Consider the following 23,955-nt stretch of genomic DNA (forward strand, 5'->3'; position numbering starts at 1 on the left):
ATATTCTTGGGATTTATAAATTTATAAGTGCCCTTGTAGATTCTTGATATTTATCAATTTTCTTATTAATTTTATTGATGCTTGGTTTTATAAATCTTAAGTACCCTTGTAGATTCTTGGTATTTGCAAGTTTCTAAGTAACTTTGTTGATTTTTTTGTATTTATAAATTTCTAAGTACCATGGTTTTTAAACCAGTTTCAAGTTCCATGGTAAAGACAGGAGGAGCATGGAAACTGGAAACACCTAGTCATTAATCTCTATATCCTCATCTTTTTTCTAATGTTTCAAAAATAAAAAAGTAGCTGTTTTGCGAATATTTTGGGAACTTGAAATTGCGGATTTAAATTTTGGCAAATGAAAGGATGTGAGATGTATGGGGTAAATGAACCCTGATGTGATATACAGCTATAATAAAGGGCGTTGCCAAAATATATTTTATTCAAGTAATCTTAATAGCATCGTATATATCTTTCAAATATTAAAACTAAGCAAAGAAACAATAAAATTGGAACTCACTAACATTTCTGTTAATAATAATCTCGTTAATGATAAACCTAATTTTATGAATTAAGTGGTTAAAGACCGTAATTGCAAAATGAATAGCAGAGAAGATAAAAGGAGGGGGAAGTCTTTGTTTTTTGACTGAAAAGATTCCACCTTTTTTATGTCATTTAAGGATTCGTTTTTGTTAATGAACGTTAGATAAATGCTAACATACTACTCTACGATAGTTCGGAGGTTGTTTTACTGCTGATGATGGACACTGTATATGTGTCCGAAATATTCAGTAAAAAAAATTATATTTGTTTCACTGTCTATTAAAAGGTTTCATCCCTTTTTTAAACTGTTATATTTTCGTCGTGGAAAGGCAGAGTGTCTACCGGATCCAGTGACATTGAGGGAGTTGGCGGGGGAAACCCAAAACCTTGGAAAACGCTTAGAGTGAAGGGATCAGGATGAAACTTGGTGGAAAAACTTGATATATAGAGAGATATTATATCTCAGATGTTCCATTTTCATTTCGAATCGGATCCGGGGACATAGGGGGCTGGAGGGGGGAAATAGAAATCTTGGAAACCGGAAATCTTGGAAAACCATTAGAGTAGAGAGATCTGGATGAAACTTGATGGGAAGAATAAGCACAAATTCTAGATACGTAATTGATATAATTGGAACAGGTCTGCTCTCTTTGGGGGAGTTAGGGAGGTGTTGATTCGGAAAATTAGAAAACTTGAGGTATTTTTAACTTAAGAACGGGTGACCAGATCCTAATGAAATTTGATATTTAGAAGGAACCCATGTCTCAGATCTCTTATTTTGAATTCCGACCAGATCTGGTGACATTGGGGGGAGTTGGAGGGGGAAACCAGAAATCTTGGAAAACGCTTAGAGTGGACAGATTGGGATGAAAATTGGTGGGTAGAATAAGCAAATGTCGTAGATACGTGATTGACGTAACTGGACTGGGTCCGCTCTCTTTGGGGAGTTGGGGGGGATCCAGTGCTTTCGTAAGTTTGGTGCTTCTGGACGTGCTAGGACTATGAAAATTGGTTGGCGTGTCAGGGACCTGCACATATTGATTTGATAAAGTTGTTTTCCCGTATTCGACCATTTAGGGGGGGGGGGGTGAAAGGAGAGGGAAAGTTAGAAAAAATGATGTGTTTTTAACTTACGAGTGGGTGATCGGATCCTAATGAATTTTGACATTTAGAAGGACCTTGTGTCTCAAAGCTCTTATTTTAAAGCGCGACCGTCATTAAGCCTCTGATTTTCTTTTTAAACCAATCTATTGATTCTTAGAATTTTGCTAGAGCTCATGCCATATGAGTTCTTGGCTCTTCCGACCTCGTCACAAGTGTCATATGTTAGCTCTTGTTTTTTTTTCGTTTTTTTGCAAACCCTTTAGCGTTAAGTAAGCTAAAGTATGAGTTTAACCCCTCTTTCATGTTGCAGGGTCATCTTGGTAAGAGCTTAAATCATCCAGATAGTAGAGCTATCTTCTTTGAAGAAGCCATATACTCAAAGAAGAAAATTTCTGCGTTAATGTCAGCAATAAATGGTTTTAAGAGCTCACTTGAAATCTTAGATTTATTTAAAGGTAATATACTTTCTTTGCTTCTTCCTTTCTTGACTCCCTTAAGAGAAAAAATAAAAAAAAAAAAGTAAAAAAAAAACTACGTAAATTGTTGGGAGATTTAACTACAAGACGTAGAAGGGACCTTATAAGGAGACTTAAGGAATCATACGGTTTTTACAGGTAAACATGTATGTGTAATACTACTACCACTACTACTAACGTCACATTACAGCACCGATCCGCCTGAGGCCAATACAGTTGCGCACACCCCTCCTCCAGCTCAGTATATTCAAAGCTTTACTCTTTACCCCCTGTCATCAACTTTTCATTTCCTTTACATTCTTTCTTATGACTTATACCCGACGTATGGGAGACGACCGACTTTTTTATTGCCCCCAGGCTAAAAATCGTAATCTTTGCAATCTATTTTTCTTTATCTTTAAAACGTGGTCTAGCCATTTTAACAATTATTTAATTATTGCAGTAGAAAGTGGAACCGAACTGCATTTTTCGTATAGTGTATTGTTTGATATGCAGTCAATCAACGGTTGTGCCATACGGTTAGTCAATGCTTAGTACATAAAACTGTCCTTTGCCTATTCCTCTGATTAACATTTGATATATCTTCTTCAGACTTTAGAAGTGCCGAGTTTTTAGATTCATAACTAACCACTGTATTTACCATGACTCAAGGCTATATCCAGGGGGTTTGACCCCCTACCCCCGAAATGTTTGTCCGACTCGTAGAAACGTAGCAAAAATGAATAGAAAGAAATTTTGATGCGTTTTTTTGTACCCCTCCCCCCCTCTCAAAAAGAATAAATTCCTGGGTACAGCCCTGCCATGGCCTCAAGTAATTTAATCTATTTATAAAATTTGTAAATAATAGGATAAATATATTGTAAGATAATAATATAGTATAATGAAATATGTAAAAAACTATACTAAATATGGAAATAGTTGAATGCGAACTAAAAGCATTGATTCAGTTATAAGCTTTGCCGTACTACATAATTGTGATACAAATAATAAAGATGATTCAAGTAAGGAACTACAGTAAAATAATACACCAGAATAGTGTACTTCATTATAAATAATAAACCTTAAAATATAGTAATTCATTTTTCTTCTTCGTAGAAGTTTGTTTCACAATGATCAGCTATATTTTATTCTTATTTTGCAATAGAGGAGGTCGACAGTGAAATCATAGGCTGCTAAAAACCAAGATATTTTCTAGTAGTTTAATGCTAGAATTTCGTAAAAGCAACGTCTGGCAAAAAGTATATGTTTTATGTCTACGAAGAAAATGGTTGAAAAATCCAAATTTGGTTGCAATAGTTATTACATTGTGTTGCATTATTCCCATTATTATATTACTTTTCTTTCAATAGTTTATTTCAATCCAACTTGTTTGATACATTGAAACAAATAAAACAAAATACTTTTCTCTTTTTTCCTTTTTTATTGTTATTTCTTAAATTTGTTATGCCTCCTGGCATGGATATCTTAGGGCCTAAAGGGGTATATCTCTGAAAATATGATAGTTACTTTTTCCTTTTTTAATTTCAATTCTACTTTAAATATTTATAGCATATTTAGCAATGTTTTCAAAATTTACTAAAAAGCAACATCTATTTCTTATTTTTCATGAATGATTGGTCGCTACTCAAAATTTTTAGTCCTACTTTTTGGCCTTTTTGACCTTTTTTTTACCAACTTTTTTTCTTTTTTTTTACCTAGCTTTATTGACCCTAGACCTTTTTGCCCTTTTTCTGAACAACATTTTTTTAATTTTTTTCTACTCAACTTTATTGACTCTAGACCTTTTTGTCCTTTTTCTGACTAAATTTTTTTTGCTTTTTACTCAACCTTTTTGATCCTAGACATTTCTGACCCCTTTTTTTTACTTTTTTTTGTTCAACTTTATTGACCCTCGACCTTTTTGACCTTTTTTTTTACCAACTTTATTTACTTTTTTTACTCAACTTTTTTGACCCTAGACATTTTTGACCTTTTTTCCAACTTTTTTACTTTTTTCACTCAACTTTCTTGACCAAAGACCTTTTTCTGACCAGTTTTTTTAACTCAAATTTATTGACACCAGACATTTTTAACCTTTTTTTGACCAATTTTTATGGTACTTGCTATTAACCAAGTGACATATAGCGATCGCAAATTCTGTCGGTCTGTCCCGGTTTTGCTACTTTAGGCACTTCCAGGTAAGCTAGGACGATGAAATTTGGCAGGCGTATCAGGAACCGGACCAGATTAAATTAGAAATAGTCTTTTTCCTGATTTGACCATCTAGGGGCGAGTGGGGGGCCGGTTAAATCGGAAAAATTAGAAAAAATGAGGTATTTTTAACTTACAAATGGGCGATCGGATCTTAATGAAGTTTGATGTTTGGAAGGATATCGTGTCTCAGAGCTTTTATTTACAATCTCGACCAGATCGGGGGGAGTTGGGGGAGGGACCTAAAACCTTGGAAAACACTTATAGTGTTTTCTTTTATGTTGACCAAAGACCTTTTTCTGACCAGCTTTTTTTTTTACTCGACTTTAATGACCCCAGACATTTTAAACTTTTTTTTGACCAATTTTATGGCACTTAGTATTAACCAAGTGACATATAGCGATCGCAAATTCTGTCGGTCTGTCTGTCTGTCGGTCTGTCCCGATTTTGCTACTTTAGGCACTACCAGGTAAGTTAGGTCGATGGAATTCGGTAGGCGTATCAGTAACCGGACTATATTCAATTAGAAATAGTCTTTTTCCTGATTTGACAATCTGGGGGGGGGGGGGTTAGTGGGGGGCCGGTTTAGTCGGAAAAATTTGAAAAAGGAGGTATTTTTAACATACAAACGGGTGATCGAACCTTAATGAAATTTGATGTTTGGAAGGATATCGTGTCTCAGAGCTCTTATTTAAAATCCGGACCAGATCTGGTGACATTGGGGGGAACCTAAAATCTTGGAAAACACTTATAGTGGAGGGATCGGGGTGAAACTAGATGGGAAAAATAAGCACAAGTCCTAGATACGTGATTGATATAAATGGAACGGACCCGCTCTCTTTGGGAGAGTTGGGGGGGGGGGTAGTTAATTCCGAAAAATTAGAAAAAATAGTTTATTTTTAAATTACGAAGGAGTGATCGGATCTTTAACTCACACTTATCTACATTTAGCAAAAGGCGAATATCAAGAAAAGTTGCAGAAACCACATGGGGAAAACCGTCCATCAAAACGGCTGATGACAAGCAGGTCTTTATCCTGTGCAACATGCTAAGCAATGTGTTGAGCCCACCACAGTTTGCACGGAATGCAAAGTGAGTGCAGCCTTTTCCTTGTACAAAACAACGACGTTGGGTGCAACTAAACAAACTCTCAGTAGAGCTGCCGAAGAGGAGGAAAGCCTAGGTTTCTGAGCTTTTTTGTAGGAACAGTTTAGCACGAGGAGCTACCGAAGAGGAGGAAAACATAGGTTTTTAGCTTTTCTGTAGGAACAGTTTTGACTAAGGACTTTGCACGAGGAGCTACCGAAGAGGAGGAAAACATAGGTTCTTAGCTTTTTTGCAGGAACAGTTTTGAATGAGGACTTTGCATGGGGAGCTACCGAAGTAGAGGGAAACATAGGTTCTTAGCTTTTTTGCAGGAACAGTTTTGAATGAGGACTTTGCATGGGGAGCTACCGAAGAAGAGGAACACATACGTTCTTAGATTTTTTGCAGGAACAGTTTTGAATGAGGACTTTGCATGGGGAGCTACCGAAGAAGAGGAACACATACGTTCTTAGATTTTTTGCAGGAACAGTTTTGAATGAGGACTTTGCATGGGGAGCTACCGAAGAAGAGGAGCACATACGTTCTTAGATTTTTTGCAGGAACAGTTTTGAATGAGGACTTTGCATGGGGAGCTACCGAAGAAGAGGGCACATACGTTCTTAGATTTTTTGCAGGAACAGTTTTGAATGAGGACTTTGCATGGGGAGCTACCGAAGAAGAGGAGCACATACGTTCTTAGATTTTTTGCAGGAACAGTTTTGAATGAGGACTTTGCATGGGGAGCTACCGAAGAAGAGGAACACATACGTTCTTAGATTTTTTGCAGGAACAGTTTTGAATGAGGACTTTGCATGGGGAGCTACCGAAGAAGAGGAACACATACGTTCTTAGATTTTTTGCAGGAACAGTTTTGAATGAGGACTTTGCATGGGGAGCTACCGAAGAAGAGGAGCACATACGTTCTTAGATTTTTTTTGTAGGAACAGTTTTGCATGAGGACTTTAATGAGAACAAATTTGCTTTAAAAAATTGCACTTAGCTGAGTAAATTCTTCAGTACGTTATGCAGTATGTTATCTAATGGAGAAATTAAAGTTGTAGAAAATTGGAGAAAAATAGAGCCAGTTAAACTGGAAAAGAGAGAGAAAAAACTTGTTGCGGAGTTTTCTCAAATTTCAAAATTTTGATTTTGCTATGAATGAATTGTGAAACATCAAAATGACGGTCTGTAAACATATTGGGTTTTATATGTAACTGAAATCCGTACATAAAACAGATACATTATCTTTTTTTTGCCCAAAATTGTCTTTTTTTATGTTTATGTTCTCGCTCCTTCTTTAAAAAATTGTTTAGTTTCTGGCTTGCATACCCTATCCCATCCCTTATCTAGGAAGGAGGTTCCTCAAAGGTTGGTCTTCATTTCTTTTTTATTGAGTTCCTTTACAAGTCTAATCCTTTGGAAAATATCCAGTAGAAACGTCTCTCATTTTTGACTGATTAATGGCTAAATTGTGAGGTAAGTATTTTGTTTTGGACCTAATTTCCTAGGGAAATTGAATATTATTCGAAATTGAGTAAATTTCCTCAATAAATTGAGTATTGGAAATTTAATAAATTGTTTTCCAAAGAAAACAATTATTAGGGAAATTTTTCATCAGTGTAAGATTACACAGTAACTATGAAAAAAAAAACGTTTCTTTTTTAGCCCAATTTTTCAATGGAGTGCTTTTTAACTATTTAGCCTTAAAAATCTCTTTTAATTTTTTACAATTGATTGGCCTTTAGCATTCTCCCTCTGTACATCCTCCCAAGAAGTTCCAATCTCCCTTAAATCTTTCCTTAGGACCTCCACCCACCTCAGTCGGGGACGACCTGCTTTTCCCTCTGCCCTAGATTGCCGGCTAAAAAGGACGATCTTTGGTAATCTACCACTCATTATGACCCTAGATGCCTGAACAACCTTATTTTTTAGAGATAATTGCTTTTAAAAACATTCAATAAATCCTCCGTCCTTCAGAGCGCCAACGTTTCAGAACCATACTTGACCAACCAACCATGAAGACATTTATTCTAATAGAATATAAGCTTAACTTGTTTTTTTAAATGTGTAAATGTCGGTATTTTCAATTTTGTTGTTAAGAGTGGAATTAAAAAAAGAGAAAATGTGTAAACTCATGTTTTTAGGTTACATATATTCCTACATATCTTTTGCACAAAATATATAGGTAGTTGGCCAGGGAAACCCTGCAGAATCAATAAAACAGCTTTGATATTGTAGATGCATTATACTATAGAAGACAGTGTTTACCAGGTCACCTCATATCATTTCAGGCATTTATGAGGAGGAATAACATTTCGTAGAAGAAAAAACATTCAAGGTGCTAAAAAAAAACTAAGGGTACAGATTCTAGTCCAATCTTCTCAAAATTTCGAAATGTTCTTAGATTTTCGTGTAGTTTTCTTACAATTTATCTATTTTCATGTTTCTCAAAAGTTGTGTCCCTTTGGGGATGTTGCCTCTCATTTCAACCCTAAATTTAGCGTGGGTTAATAATAACGTTTATATCGAAATTATAGTCTTTGTCTGGAGAGCGTATCTGATGTAAACCTCCTATTAAATGTTTTATATCGTAGTTGCCCCATCCCTCTAAAGACCCCTCAAAGAAAGTTATTAAATCAGGAAAATGTAAGATTTGAAAATGATGTAACATTTATAGCCCGGTATTAGTACAAACCCCAGTGACCACCCCATCCCAGTACTGCTAAGGACTTCAAAAAACAGGGAGGCATACCAAAAATTTGTTATGATACCATTAGAGGAGAAGCTCCAAATCGGCCAACATGGCCGGATGGGAATTAAGTAAGTAAAATAATTATCGGTAAAAATCCCAAATTTCTTTTTGGGCTCCTCCCCCCTAAAAAGATGGACTGAATTTCTAAAATGGAACTCTGGAAATTCAACAAGTAGAAATTCTTCACATGTTATGAAGAGATATTTGCATTTTTGTAATGTTTAGTTCAGAACAGGACACAAATTTCAGTACTTTCATCACATTCTAGCTTTCACCTGGGGGGGGGGAACCTGAGGGTAATGCTTTTGGGGGAGGTAAAACCATAAAATAAGTATTTGTAACACTAACTCGTATTGTTTCAGGCGTGAGAGAAGACATGACATCCAAGGTGTTGAAAAATGTCTTAACCGAAACAGAAGAAGGGGGACAATTTCCAGTTTTTGCCCAGACTTTGAAAGAATTGAGTGAAGCTTTTGATCAGATTAAAGCCAAGTCAGAAGGGAAAATTGTGCCTAGAAAAGGCGCTGACGCTGAATATGATGAAGCTGTGGAAGGTATTTCAGAAATTCAACTTAGGCTTGACCAATACCTAAAGGAACAACAGAAAGTTTTTGGTTGCAAGGTAAATCACCTCTTATCTTTTAGCTCAATTATTGCTTCTTTTTTTTTCTTTTTATCTGGTGGATACTTAAGGTAACTGGGGAAAACAGTAGCCGACGAAAATTAACAATACTATTGTCCAAAATATATGTTTTGCTAAAACCTTAGAAGTACTACTGCTACTAACTAACAAATCATTTCAGCATCAAGCTACCTAGGGCCAAAAGAGCTGCTTATGATCTCCCTTCACTCTAATTTGTTCGTAATTTAACTTTTCCCCCCTCCCATGGAATTTTAGTGTCCCTTTTAGCCTTTAGTATCACCTCTCTGAACCCGTTGCACGATTTTTCATCATTCTTCCGTGAAATATGTCCTTGGGAAATAGTTACTAAACATACCTGGTTTCAAAATCAAAGATATTTGACCCGAAATGGAAAGTTCGTTATATCAAGGTATCTAAGTATCTAAAGGGAATTTTTGAAAAATTGGAATTCCAGCTTATTGGTGGAAAACTACCATAATAATTGACAGCCAGTAGGTGTCTCCCAGGGCACAAGGTGTGAAGAAGCGAAACTTACTCAGCAATCCCAGTCTTAGGAACAAGTTCATTGTCGGCAAGCTCATCTAAGCGTGTAGTTCCTGGATGGACAAACGGAGACCAAAGATAGACCTCTTATAGGTACGAAAGAATCTATTTTTTTTTTTTAAATCAGTGACCTGATAACCCTGTCTTTTATTTTTTTATAAATGGCTTTTTTGGTTATTTATAAATGAATTTCCTATTGCAATAGCAGCTTGCTTGAAGTTTGGATGAGTTTAGAAAACTTGGCTTTTTGCATAGTTACAATTCCCTTGTACTTGTTTTCGATTTTTTATTATTTCATTTTTATTTATTACCCATCATTTCATTTCCTTGGTTCAGATGCCATATATAAGTTTTCACTGCCTCAATCAAAACCTCTTTTTTTTTTACAAAATCGTTATTTTCCATTTTCTAGTGTAAACTTAACACTAATAACTTATTTAATGTCATACCAACATTGTGTATTTAGCTTTTAGAGCAATGGAAGAAAATTTGCAGTTATTTTCCAGGAATTATTGCCATTAGAGCAATGGAAAAAATCGCAATTATTTTCCAGGAAATAAAAACAAATTATTTCCAGGAATACATCTTCTACAAAAAAAATATGGAAAACCATAATAATTATTGGAAAAATAATAAAATTCATGATATTTTTGAGGACGTGGTGCGGGGTAAAGCCTTCTCTCCCCTGTTTGCCTTTGATTATAAATATTTTAACCCTCTTGCTGTGGGATTACGCAGAAATTTACTTTGGGAAAAGGCACACCTTCGAAAAAAAAAAACCAAAGGTATGAAAACCATAAAAAAAACTATCTGAAAAATAGTAAAATCTATGATGTTTTAGAGGAAGTGGTGTGGGGATAAAGCCTTTTCTTCTCTATTTGCCTTTCATTATAAAATGTAAAACCCATTTATTGTGAACTTACGCAGAAATATAATGTGGCAAAAGACACGCCTTCGAAAAAAAACACTTAGTGTATTGAAGGTAAAAGAAATTATCGAAAAAATAGTAAAATTCATGATATTTTTGGGAGAAGGGCGTGGAGATAAAGCTCTCTCTCTCATTTGCGTTTCAGTATAAATATTCAAATTTTCCTGCTGTGCTGAAAAAATGTATCCCCTCCCCTCTTGTTATACCCCCTTTTTAAGGTTTATATCTTCCAGAGATATTTGTTCCAAAAACAAGATGACGACTCTGTACTTCATATTATTTTTCTTCAATCTGTATGATTCAAATTTGTATTCGAATGATTTACCATAATAACATGCTTAAATTATTTCTTCAAAGAAAAATTAACTGAAGAAAAGCCTTGCAGCCTCTAATAAATCACCGAATATCATGTTTTTCATTACTCCACTTTTCGGACTACTACCATTCAAATCAATGTGGGTGGTTGACTTTGACTCATAAGGACCTTCTACCATTTGATTATAATACTGAACCTTCCCGCTGGAATCAATTGTTTCGTCAGTATAGACTTTTGTACCATCATCAAGTTCGTATTTTGAAATTGTATGTGTTTTATCGCCATCTCGTTCAATGCTGACAGTTGGCGTTGGGTATCTCATCCCATAACCGTTTGGCCACGAAAAAAGGGGGAGCGGTAAAGGGTTTACGTTAGAAGAAGCTTTTTGTGATGGGTTTGCGCTTCCAGTCAAAGCTGACACTTCTGGAGAGGATGACTTGCAAGGGTGGTGAAGTTTTGGTAGACCATTGATCCTCTTAGGTAGACGACCTGTTTCCATATATGCTTTGCGCTTAAGTTTGCCAACTATATATTCCAGCTCATCGAGAATTGAAAGTTGTTGCATCATCTTTTTTAGATATAAGTCATTGGATGCTCTATAAGGGTTTTGATCAATCGAGTATAGCGCAGAATATCCTTTTCGTTGGAAGTTATCCCAAAAAGGCTGCGGAAGTAGAACTGCTTTGTTGGTGACCATTGGATTGGAAAATCGGCTCGCGACTGGCTGCTTAAGAGCTAGAGAACGCCAGTCTCTATTACCTATTTTCTTTCGCCATTTCTCAATCATTGGTCTAAAGGGAGGCATTTTGCAAGCTCTCTTTTTGGAGGGAAACTGTCTCATAGTTACATGGCTGGTTGGTGATGAACGACTTATAAGCTGTCTGTTTGGGTTAGTCCATGGTACAGCCTGACTTGCGTCGTAAGATCTTTCGTGGATACTTGCGCTTGCGCAGATAGCTACAAGAAGAAGTAGCTGTGGTAACACCAAGCTCATCCTTTCCTGAAACACAATTGTTATGAATTATAATTTATTAATGCCTTTTATTTTTTTCCCCCTTTTGAAACTAATAATACTGTATTAAACTTCTTAATTCTCTTTTTTTCAATTCAGTCCCTTCCTCCTCCCTTTTTTTTGTCATAACTATCTTTTTTGGTATAACTATCAATACATATGTATTGATAGTAGTTTTTTATTTCCCTCAGTATAGTTTTATTTTTAGTATGGGCAAATGCAAGTTACCGAACTTTAAAACATGTTTTTTTTATTTTAGTTAGTTTGACTCACAGTCTACTAAATTCAGAAAAAGATATACCATTGGATATTAATGCACGCCCTGGATATTAATTTCGATTTTATTGTAATAATATTACCATCTAATTTTTAATTGCCCCAAAGTATATATTCTTGATCTACGTCTTATTGTCAACTGCTAACAGCCACAAAAAAAAAATTACTGATTATTCCCTCCGATAAGACGGTGTTGATGAACTGGTTGCCCACCAGTAACAGGAAAATTGTCTTATAATCTATATGTGTGTCATGTCTATATTACTTCCTGTGGTTGATTGCGCTCACTGTCATTCCAGGTAAATTGGGGTTTTCGTAAGTTTTTACGGGATATTAATATATAGATTTTGATAAAGAACAACAAAGAGAGAAAACTCAATGGAGAAACAAAACAAACGAGATTACGGCCACCAAAGTTTTGCTTTGCTGTTATCATCGAAGTGACCATCAGCTACAGTGACCTATGTCAATCTGTTGCGACAATTGTAGTTTATTTATATTGATTGTGGTTTTTATTCATTTTTAGTTTATTTCATTTTTTTATCTTTGTTTCTTCTGCGCTGAAGATGCTCGTTTCATACTGGCAAAATATCCGCGTCATTTTTATCTTTTCTCTCTACTGGCCGTAGTCTCGTTTGTTTGTTCCGTTATTGAGTTTTCTCTCTTTGTTGTTCTTTGTCATGGCTGGCCAGTTCGGCTTAAGATCTTTCATTCATGATAATTTTGATTAATTTTTATTTTAATTAATTGAGCCTGGGCCCTCTTATCAAACTTCTTTTGTTGCCAAAAGGAAAAAAAAACTTTTCACCAATTATGCGTATGTTTTTATTTATATAGTTTTTTATGCATGGTTTTTATTTAGCTTAAGTTGAATATGTGACTGGTGGAAGACTACCATTTCAGAACTTAGGGCATTTAGATGCGTCACACTGAAGTGAAGCACAAAATCGCTTAAATTGTTGCGCTAGAGAGAATGAATCCTGCATATAAGTACACCTTAACATTTTATTTTAAATGAGGAATTATAAAAGAAATTTGGATGGAGTAAGTCCATTAGGTAAATTCATTTAAAAAAAGTTGTCATCGTCCATGAATTCCTCTGGGGACTCCAGAACATTTCCAGAACCCATTGTAGCTAAGAGCCCGTCGTTAAGACTACCTCCATTGACGTTAATATTGAACGTTGATTGAGTTCCATCAGGATTCTCTATGGTCTGGTGAGAAAAATAAATTTTCCCGTTAGGGTCCAGGCTGCTCGGGTTTTCTATAATTGTTGCGTCATTGCAAATCTTTGTGCCATCTTCCAGGTCTACTTTACAGGTCTTGTGCTGCGTATTGTCATCTTTCTGAGCTGTAATACACGGTTCATTTGGCGTATTTGCTGGATAGCTGCTTGGAAAGTACATTGGAACAAGACCTACAGGACCTGGATATGGGGATATTAAAGGTACCCTAGACGGTATGGGACTTGGTGCTATAGCAGCCATTTGTAGAGGATATGGCGTATATTGCTGGTAAGGATCCATTAAAATTTCGGGAGTTGGCTCTTGCATGGTCATGGCCAACTGTCCGTTGTACACTTTCTGTTTTAGCCTGTATATAAGGTATTCCAACTTGTCCAGTATTGTTGGTTCTTTGACTGGCATTGGTAGCCTGTAAAGCCAATAGGGGTCAGTGTACCTTTGAACCGGGAGTTCGTCCCAAACTGGCTCTCTAAGTGTGTAGACTTCATTGGGTCTGTATCTGTCATTTAATTTTCGGGGTGGAAGGTCTTTCAAGGATGGTATCCTCATTGGAGGTGCTTTTTTCCACTGTCTATTCCCACTGGCAGGCATCCACTGCCTATTTATCGACTTTTTGCGCTGTTTATCTATTCGGGACCTTGATTGCATCTTTGGAGTCATTTTTTTGGAAGGAAATTGCCTCACAATGACAGCTGCTCTTGGTGGCATTGGGCTCAGCCGTTTAGTCCATGTTTCTTCTGGATTTTCTATTCCTTGGTTTTGGTGTTTTTCGAGTACATCACTTGTGCTTGCGCAGATAGCAACAATAAGTAGCAGCTGTGACACTACCAAGATCATATTTTCCTGAAAACATAATTACTGTTACATATGAATTGTGGATATTAATGACAGTGCTTACTGAAGTTAGTATTTAATTGCTTTCCTCTGGTGATAATTAATTATAAATGATATCAATGACTGTGCTTAGGCTGCGTTTAGGTGAGAGTCATATGGACGCATAATCGAACATTTGCACAACAAGTCAAGAAACCAGCATTTTGACGACGATTGTGGTTGAGAAAATTTAATTTTTTCCTGCTAAATAATGATAAATGGATGTTAATTATCGGATCGGACTTTAGATCTGGTCAGAAATCTGTTGGTTGATTATTCTTTTTTTCTTTTTTTTTTTGGATGCTTTTGACTAAGAAATCAGATCCAACTCTTTAGGATCTTTTTTTCTTTGCAACTTTTTAGGCTAAATTCAAGATGATCAAATTTGTTTCAGGCCCCAAAGTTTTGCTTACTATCCTGCAAAGTCTCTGTTCTGCCTAAAACACTGAAATCTCCACACATAAAATTACAAGGGGTTTATATCTTATTATTATCAATTTTTAAATGTTATATTAAAAGTGCCCTACAGAAAACTTTCATAACCAAATTAAGTTTTCTTACAGTGAAACTGTTGGAATTGGATGAAAAAAAAAAATTAATGAAAAAGGCCTGTTTGTCCTGACGTCCTTTGCAGATTTTGTTAGTAGCAGGTGCCAAATCCAAAAAAGGGAAATGTGGGTGAAAAATTAAGCTAAAAACATGTGGCACCAAAGAGCATAGGAAGCTTTAGCTTCTCTTTGAAGGTTTAGTTGTAAAAAAACAGTGTATTGTTAATGCTTGGATTTTTATGGACGTAAGCGTTGTCAGATCTATCTAATTGGCTTCGCTTATTCATTTTCATCGTTCAACATGACAACAATGACGAAAATGTGAGACTGCCTCAATAAGTTCACAATTTTGAAAAATGAAAAATCTTAGAAAATCTCGTTTTCTGGTTTGGATAGAGCTAAGATGGATCAGGATGATTTTTTTTCTCATTTTGTTGTCCTATGTTACCAAGGATACTTGGTTGGTTACTTGGCTACTACAATTATCAACTTCGGTGAAAATGAAAGATTGTGAAATATGTAATTTATTTGCTTTGATTGAGCTATATTGATATAGCATTGTTAGTGTCATATTTGTAATCAGCAGCCCAAGAAATCTTTAAATACCAGGTTTTACGAGCATCAGGCCAAAGCATTGAGTGCAATTTGTAGACCTATTACTGAATATAAAAAAAAATATTTGTAGTAAAAAACTGTAAGTAAAGAGCGAAATGCATCTATTGTAACCTAAACTCTAAAAAACAGAACTCTTATAACAAAAACATATCAAAAGAATTTGTTTTCTTTTTTTGCAAACAAACATAATAAACAAATAAACAAAATTTAGTAACATTTGCATAACCTATAAGAAGATAGGCGACTGAGAAAGTTTCCGCAATTTACGACTCCCATTAAGGGGTGTGACTTAAATGAAAATTGCATCATCAACATGCCCGAGAGCTGCATTGCGGAAGTTTGATGCTCCTATGTGCAAAAACAAGGGATTTTTCTTATGGTGACCGTATCCTGTAAATGAGGAGCACTTCTGCCCCCAGCACCCACTCTTTACGCCAAAGCTTGCCTTGCATTGCTGCTGACCAGTTATATAGACAAGGCGAAAGGTCAGTGGTTCTTATATGAAGAGTTGAAACCGTCCATATAAGACCCAAGAATCCAAGGATCGCCATGGAAATTTTCCCCATGCAAAGTTTCACCCCTCCAGTACATATTCTCCATATACAAAATTGAGCAGAAAAAAAGAAATTATGACAAATAAAATAATGAAGAAAAGAATGGATTTTGGGATATTCAACCTATATTCCAAAATAGGTAGAATAAATTGTGTAGAATATCCTATAACGCCTATTTTTGTATTTCATGAGCCATATAGTTGGCCTATGTTTTGGAATATAGGAGAATGTTCCAAAAACTACTTCTTTTCTTCATTTGTTCTAGTTACCTTAATTTCCACTTGGCAGCTAAATTTCATATATGGGGTAGTTTTTTCGGGAGGAATATTCCTTAGAGAGAGGTGGATTTTCCATCGGGAGAATTCTTTGGCGAGGATACGGCTAGCACCCTTATAATATTTTGTATTGTGCCGAATATAATATTGAAAAATAAGAAATTAAATAAAAATAAAATTTTTCGAATGAAAATAAAGATCGACATTAAACTCCAAAAGAACAGAATTTATCGTATTCTGAGGGCTACGCCCCAACCCTCTGTTTTTATCCTAAAGTCTGACTTTTTCCACTCATGCTTCAATAACAAATGTTTTAATGGAAGAACACTACTGCTGCTACTAACAAGTCACTGCAGCACCAAGCCACGTGAATTCAACATAGCTGTGCGCTCCTCCTCCATCCCAATCTGTTCAAAGCTTCTCACTTTACATCCTCGTAAGAAGTTTCGATTTTCTTTAAATCCTTTCTTCGACCTCTTCCTACTCCATTTGGGCAGACCCCCTTTTCGTTTGGCCCTAGATGGATAGCTGAAAAGGACGATATTTGGCAATCTGTCATCCGCGATCCACAAAACGTGTCCAAGACTATCTCATCCTTTCTCTCATTATAGCTGATGAAAGCGAGACTGAACCACTTTTTTTGCACAGTATACTGTTTGACAAACGGTCAGATTGTTGTTTTGTCAAATAGAAAAGCTCCAAAAGCTTTTCAAGATCATCGCTAGTGCTCCAGTAATTGTAGTGGCTCAACTAGAGCAAAAAGAAAACGATTTCCAAATTCGTAGGAAAACAGGGGTTATGAAAAAAGTAAATGTTTCGATTAGACCACCGCTAGCCAAGCGGTGGCTAGCGGTGGTCTAGCCACCGCTAGCCACCCCGATCTCATTCTAAGATCGAGGAAAGAAGCCAAAGGGGCCAATCTGGAAAACGCAGGGTCTGTATGAAAGTGTAAGTCTAATGGAAGAACAACGTGATAAAACGGTGTTTTTACTGGACGGTCGCCAAGGTGGTACCAAAGGGGGGAGTACTGGGCTTGAACTCCCTGTCTAACAAAATTGCATGTAAACAAATTTTTGATGAGTTTTGTAAAGTTTGATGAGTTTTGTTAAAGGCGATCTGTCATCCGTGATCCACAAAACATGTCCAAGACCATCTCATCCTTTCTCTCACTATAGCTGATGAAAGCGAGACTGAACCACATTTTTTGTACAGTATACTGTTTGACAAACGGTCAAATTGTTGTTTTGTTAAATAGAAAAGCTCCAAAAGCTTTTCAAGATCATCGCTAGTGCTCCAGTAATTGTACTAGCTCAACTAGAGCAAAAAGATTTCCAAATTCGTAGGAAAAAACAGGGGTTATGAAAAACTAGTTACTGGGCTTGAACTCCCTCTCTCCCCGAAATATCTGTCTGGTTCGTAAAAACGTAACAAAATTACATATAAACAAATGTTTGATGAGTTTCTGTAAAGTTTTTAACTCCCCCCCCCCCCCACAATAAATATGCCCTCCGTACTTTATACGCTAAGGTTTAGCTTAATTCAATCAGTCCTTTAAAAACGAATGTTCTAATAGAAGAAAAATATCCCAAAAGAAATATTTATAATGCTTTAAATTAGCTTTATAATAATTCTAATATTTTTGTTATTCGTTTGCTTTAAGCAGTAAAACTTTTAGTTTATGTGTTTCGAAAGGCAATCGTTGAAAAAGATATCTGTTATTACCAACTGGCTATTTTTATGCATTTTAAAATGCTCTCAGTCTAGCACTGACTAGATTTCTTTTTTGGTTAATTGATGTTAAAGCTAATTTCATGAAGTTCGTATTAAAATATTACCAAGTACATTCTCGTACTCAAGTCATAAAAGCAAAAACCAATGCATTCTGGACTTGTATTATCAGATTCTAGACAGAATTTAGACAAAATTCATCAGTTTTTGATAGCATGCCTGTCATTTCTAAAAACTGTCCAGGTCATGGAGAAAAAAAAATAGATTGAAATGCATTTAAGTAAAAATGAAAAGTGTCTATTCTTGAATAAAAGGAGCACGAGTTGTAAAAAAAAAAAAAAAAAAAAAAAAAAAAAAAAAAAAAAAAAAAAAAAAAAAAAAAAAAAAAAAAAAAAAAAAATCTGGATGCTATTGGTTGAGTGTTTGAATCCGGTAGATATTTTATCTAGTATATTCTGGCTATTGCTTGTATGTTCTGGGTCTGTGGATGGGCTTGATGGTATGTTAGTCTTTATTTTGTTTAAGTGGCTTCAACATATTTATCATTGACAAAATGTGGTATCAACCCTAGTCTTTAGATCATATCTCTTGGAACATACAGAGTAAAGAGTTATTTAAATAAACTATCCCTAAGGTATGTTTAAGTGGAAAAGTTTTTGACTTAAACGATTTGGCTTCTGATTCTTCAAAATATGAACAGTTCAGAGGCCATTTCTGACAATTCAGTCAAAAACGTATAAGAACAGTAGGGTATCGTTGGAATCGGAATTAACCAGACAAATCACTCCACCAACTAAGAACGGCCGTGCACCACCACCCACTGAATCAAGAAATAGCTCTCAATCTGTCAATGCTTCCAATGTCCGGGACTGGTGAGGTTTCCCGTGTTGAGTCAAATTAAGCCACAGGCTTCGCTCCTGGCCGTGCCCTTCCTTCAATTCCTATAAGTTATACTTCCCCCGTACCCCAAACACTTTGGTTTCCCGAAGCCTCCCGCGGAGTTATTCAAGTAAAGTTCGCGGATCGCTGGTTGACATCATTTATGGTTAGAACTAAGGCGGTATCTGGTCGCCTTTGAACCTCTAACTTTCGCTCTTGATTAATTAAAACATTCTTGTCAAATACTTTTGCAGTTCATTAGGTTATGACGCTAAGAATAAAACAGAACAGATACACGATGATAAATTTCAACCAGTGAAGACTATACATTAAAGCAATATTTCGACCTTGGCCTCTGCTCATCTGTCCTCAGAAAGTATTGGCTTATATTAGGCTTATAATCAAACATTTCGTGGTAACGAACTGTAGTAAGGAGCGACCCGGCTCAATAGTAAACGAAACTCTAAAAAACAGAATTTTGATGCTAAAAGACACATCAAAAGAATCGGAGTTTCATGCTGATTTTAAATATATAAGTTTCATCAAATTTAGTCTTTGTCATCAAAAGTTACGAGCCAGAGAAAATTTGCCTTATTTTGGAAAATAGTGGGAAACACCCCTCAAAAGTCATAGAATCTTAACGAAAATCACACCATCGCATTCAACGTATCAGAGAACCCTACAGCGAAAATTTCTCCTTATATGAAATGGATTGTCCCCTCCGCAATCCCTCGCTCTTTACGCTAAAGTTTGACTCTTTGCCACAATTCTACGTTTTAAAACAATTAAAAACTTTAACGTAAAGAGCGAGGGGTTGCGGAGGGACAACCCATTTCACATACGGAGTAATTTCTGTTCGTTTTAAATTTTAATGTCGCTCCTTACTTTCAGTTAAAAAAAAAACAGTTTTCTTTTATTTAATAAGAAGTAAAACGAAGTAAAAGACAGGTCTAAAAAAACGTTACCGATTCTCACCAATTGTAAAATGCAACTGAGAAATGAACCTGAATATTGAAGGAATGATAGAACATTCATTCAGGAAATTATATTATATAATATTAATATTATATTATGATATTAATATTATATGTAATATTAATTATATATAATATACTTATGATATATATAATATAATATATAATATAACACGTATATGTAATAATATAATATAATATTAATATTTTGTTATTTTATGTAAGGTATTTGGGCGAGCTAGCCCAGGCATGCACTCATGACTTTTTATTGGGGGGAGGAGGGCGTAATAATAATAAGAAACTTTATTTGATGATTTGAATGAGAAATGCACGACGAATAATTATTACGCATATGTGGGGTTTTGCCCCCTCCGCAGTACCGCAATCTTTATGCTAAAGGTTTTTCAGGACTTTACGGAAGCTCATTGTTGTAATTAAACGGCTCTTGTGTTTCAGGATTCAATCTTAAATAATTGGAACAAAAAGTCAAATTTTAGCATAAATAGCGAGGTATTGAGGAGGGGGGACAACCCTCTCATATACGTAATAATTTTGTTCCGTTTTAAGTTTTAGTGTTGCTCCTAACTTTCAGTTGAAAAAACTTGTATTTTTATGGCACTTGGTATTAACCAAGTGACATATAGCAATCGCAAATTCTGTCGGTCTATCGGTCTGTCGGTTCCCGGTTTTGCTACTTTAGGCACTTCCAGGTAAGCTAGGACGATGAAATTTGGCAAGCGTATCTGGGACCGGACCAGATTAAATTAGAAAAAGTCGTTTTCCCGATTTGACCATCTGGGGAGGAGTGGGGGGCCGGTTAATTCGGAAAAAATAGAAAAAATGAAGTATTTTTAACTTATGTGCGGGTGATGGGATCTTAATGAAATTTGATGTTTGGAATGACATTGTGTCTCAGTGATCTTATTTTAAATCCCGACCGGATCTGATGACATTGGGGGGAGTTGGAGGGGGGAAAGCTAAAATCTTGGAAAACACTTAGAGTGGAGGGATCGGGATGAAACTTGACGAGAAAAATAAGCACAAGTCCCAGATACATGATTGACATAATCGGAACGGATCCGATCTCTTTGGGGTAGCTAGGGGGGGGGGTAATTCTGAAAAATTAGAAAAAATGAGGTATTTTTAACTTACGAACGGGTGGTCGGATCTCAATGAAATTTGATGTTTAGAAGGATATCGTGTCTTAGAGTTCTTATTTTAAATCCCGACCGGATCTGGTGACATTGGGGGAGGTGACTTGGGAGGGGAAACCTAAAACTTGGAAAACACTTAGAGTGGAGGGATCGGGATGAAACTTGGTGGGGAAAATAAACACAATTCCTAGATACATGATTGACATAAACGGAACGGATCCGCTCTCTTTGGGTAGTTAGGGGGGGGGTTATTTCTGAAAAATTAGAAAAAATGAGGTATTTTTAACTTACGAACGGGTGATTGGATCTCAATTAAATTTGATATTTAGAAGGATATCGTGTCTCAGAGCTCTTATTTTAAATCTCGACAGGTGATATTGGGGGGGGGGGATTTGGGAGGGGGGAACCTAAAACTTGGAAAACACTTAGAGTGGAGGGATCGGGATGAAACTTGGTGGGAAAGATAAGCACAAGTCCTAGATACATGATTCACATAACCGGAGCGGATCCGCTCTCTTTGGGGTAGTTGGGGGAGGGGTTAATTCTGAAAAATTAGAAAAAATGAGGCGTTTTTAACTTACGAAAGGGTGATCGGATCTCAATAAAATTTGATATTTAGAAGGATATCGTGTCTCAAAGCTCTTATTTTAAATCCTGACCGGATCTGGTGACATTGGGAGAAGTCTGGGGTGGGAGGAACCTAAAATCATGAAAAACGCTTAGATTGGAGGGATCGGGATGAAACTTGTTGGGAAAAATAAGCAGAAGTCTTGCATACGTGATTTAAATAATTGGAACGGATCCGCTCTATTAGGGGGGGGGCTAATTCTGAAAAATAAGAAAAAATTACGTATTTTTAACTTACGAAGGAGTGATCGGATCTTCATGAAACTTCATATTTAGAAGATCCTCGTGACTCAGATCTCTTATTTTAAATCTCAACCGGATCAAGCATAATTGGGGGGAGGAGCAGTTGGGGGGACCGGAAATCTTAGAAAATACTTAAAGTGGTGAGATCAGGATGAAACTGGATGGGAAGAATAGAAACATGTCTAAGATACGTGACTGACATAACCGGACCGGATCTGCTCTCTGGTGGAATTGGGGGGGGGGGGTAATTTTGAAAATTGGGGTATTTGTAACTTACGAAAGGGTGACCAGATCTTAATGAAATTTGATATTTAGAAGGATCTTGTGCTTTAAAGTTCTAATTTTAAGTTCCGACCAGATCCTGTGACATTGGGGGGAGTTGGAGGGTTGAAACTGGAATTCTTGGAAAACGTGAAAATTGGGGTATTTTTATCTTATGAATAGATGATCGGATCTTAATGAAATTTGATTTTTAGAAGGAATTCATGTCTCAGAGCTCTTGTTTCAAATCCCGACCAGATCTTTTGACATTGGGGGGAGTTGGAGGGGGAAATCTTGGAAAAACACGGAGTGGAGGAATCGGGATGAAGCTTGGTGGATATGAATAAACAAATGTCCATGATACGTGACTGACAGAATCGTACTGGATTCGCTCTCTTTGGAGGAGTTGGGGGGAGGGGTTCAGTGATTTGGCGAGTTTGGTGCTTCTGGACGTGCTATGACGATGAAAATCGGTAGGCGTGTCAGGGAGCTGCACAATTTGACTTGATAAAGTCGTTTTCCCAGATTCGACCATCTGGGGGGGGGGGCTAAAGGGAGAGGAAAAAGTAGAAAAAATTAGGTATTTAGAACTTACGAGTGGCTGATCGGATCTTAATGAATTTTGATATTTAGAAGGACATCGTGACTCAGAGCTCTTATTTTAAATCCTGACCGGCATTAAGCCTCTTACTTTCCTTTTTAAATCAATCTATCGATTCATAGAATTTTGTTAGAGCTCATACCATATGAGCTCTTGGCTCTTAGCTCTTCTCGCCTCGTCACAAGTGCCATATGAGCTCTTAGCTCTTGTTCATTTAATAATCGACAAAATTGGCTTATTGTTCTGACAAAAAAAATAAAAATGATTGTTTTTCGGTGGTAAAAAAAAATATTAGTTTTTGGTGCTTATTATTACTTTCGGGGAATGTTCTTGTGGCTGTACAAAGTTAAGAGTTGACTATGTAACTTACCAATAACAAAAAAAAATTACAACCATAAAAAGTGGACTAGGCTAGATTGGCCTAACTAACCCTGGAGTAATTTTTCCTGATCTTATAGGAGTTTTAGACCTTAATATTAAGGTAAAATATATAAAACTATTGCATTTTCTTCTTTTATTTTTGTTTTAAGTGAAAAAAAAATCTCTTACCTTCGGTATTCCAGCAGCTTTCAAAAGAAATATGCAACTATTAGTTTATTGTCTTTTGTTGAAATTTATGGACATGTTTATGAAATCCAGCTGTTTTCGTTTTCCTCAAAAAATAAACTAAATTGACACTTGATATCTGGCATAAACTGGAATAGTATGTCAGATACACTGCCACTTAATATTATTTAAAAACCATTCCATAGAATTAGCAATGTTCCAATTTCTTAGAAGAGTCATTTTCTTCCCTCGCTAGATTATTTTCAAGTAATTTAGGCATTCAAACTGTATTTGAAACCCAAACGTTTAAAAAAAAACTACTTTTTAAAGAAGTTTCAACTTCTTTCTTCTTTTTATATTACATTCATGGCAAAATCGTTTTGTGTAATGGAGAAAATTGTTTTACATAATATATAAATGGAGATCAAATATATAGAACTATATTATGTAAGTAAAATATACTACAAGTCTGCTCAACTCAAAATAAAACAAGGACAAAAGTACTTTAAGAAAAAAAGCCGTTTCGTACCACATCTGGATAGAAAAATATATTCTTTCTTTTTAGAGGCCGTGCCTTTCTAAAAGCTACTACACAAATATTGGTTAAAAAAGCTAAAACTAAAAAACAAATAGGAGAGTCATACTTACTCCCGCCGTTTACCTGTGCCATTTAACCAAACTCTTGGAAAACTATGGGGTTCTATGACTATCTACCTCAGTTCTGCCCTAGGAAAGACGCATGGAAGGATTATAGATACAGATATGCCTCTCGCTCAATTGGACTATCTGTCTTGGCTTTATCAAAAATTAGCCATGATTTGATGCCCAAAACGACTTGATTTTTAATTCAAAATCATCTTTGTAAACGATATTAACTGTTCATTGAAAATCGGTTAATTTCTATCAAACAGTTCGTGGTAACGAACTGTAGTAAGGAGCGACCCGGCTCAATAGTAACCAAAACTCT

General features: G+C 36.0%; 2 protein-coding genes across 3 annotated transcripts in view; one reads left to right on the top strand and one right to left on the bottom strand.

Annotated features, from left to right (window-relative positions):
* The window catches only part of LOC136028538 (DNA mismatch repair protein Msh6-like), a 102,817-nt gene extending 93,972 nt beyond the window's left edge, over positions 1 to 8,845 (top strand). The window contains exons 12-13 of the mRNA XM_065706385.1: positions 1,955 to 2,099; positions 8,511 to 8,845. Coding sequence (XP_065562457.1) covers positions 1,955 to 2,099; positions 8,511 to 8,845 — 480 coding nt within the window. The remainder of the gene's footprint in view (positions 1 to 1,954; positions 2,100 to 8,510) is intronic.
* A 1,711-nt stretch (positions 8,846 to 10,556) lies between these two features.
* Positions 10,557 to 23,130, bottom strand: LOC136028312 (uncharacterized). 2 transcript variants are annotated; one of them, XM_065706076.1, is made up of 2 exons: positions 22,992 to 23,130; positions 10,557 to 11,578 (listed from the first exon to the last, which is right to left on the bottom strand). In XM_065706076.1, the coding sequence occupies exon 2, from the start codon at positions 11,570 to 11,572 to the stop codon at positions 10,625 to 10,627; it is 948 nt and encodes a 315-aa protein (XP_065562148.1). In that variant the 5' UTR covers positions 11,573 to 11,578; positions 22,992 to 23,130; the 3' UTR covers positions 10,557 to 10,624. The 2 variants fall into 2 exon arrangements, with proteins under 2 accessions (XP_065562148.1, XP_065562147.1); XM_065706075.1 differs by lacking the exon at positions 10,557 to 11,578 and adding an exon at positions 12,858 to 13,953 and having other exon boundaries at positions 22,992 to 23,125.
* Between the last annotated feature and the right edge of the window lie 825 nt (positions 23,131 to 23,955).

This window comes from Artemia franciscana, chromosome 6 (assembly GCF_032884065.1).
Source record: "Artemia franciscana chromosome 6, ASM3288406v1, whole genome shotgun sequence".
Lineage (NCBI taxonomy): Eukaryota > Metazoa > Arthropoda > Branchiopoda > Anostraca > Artemiidae > Artemia > Artemia franciscana.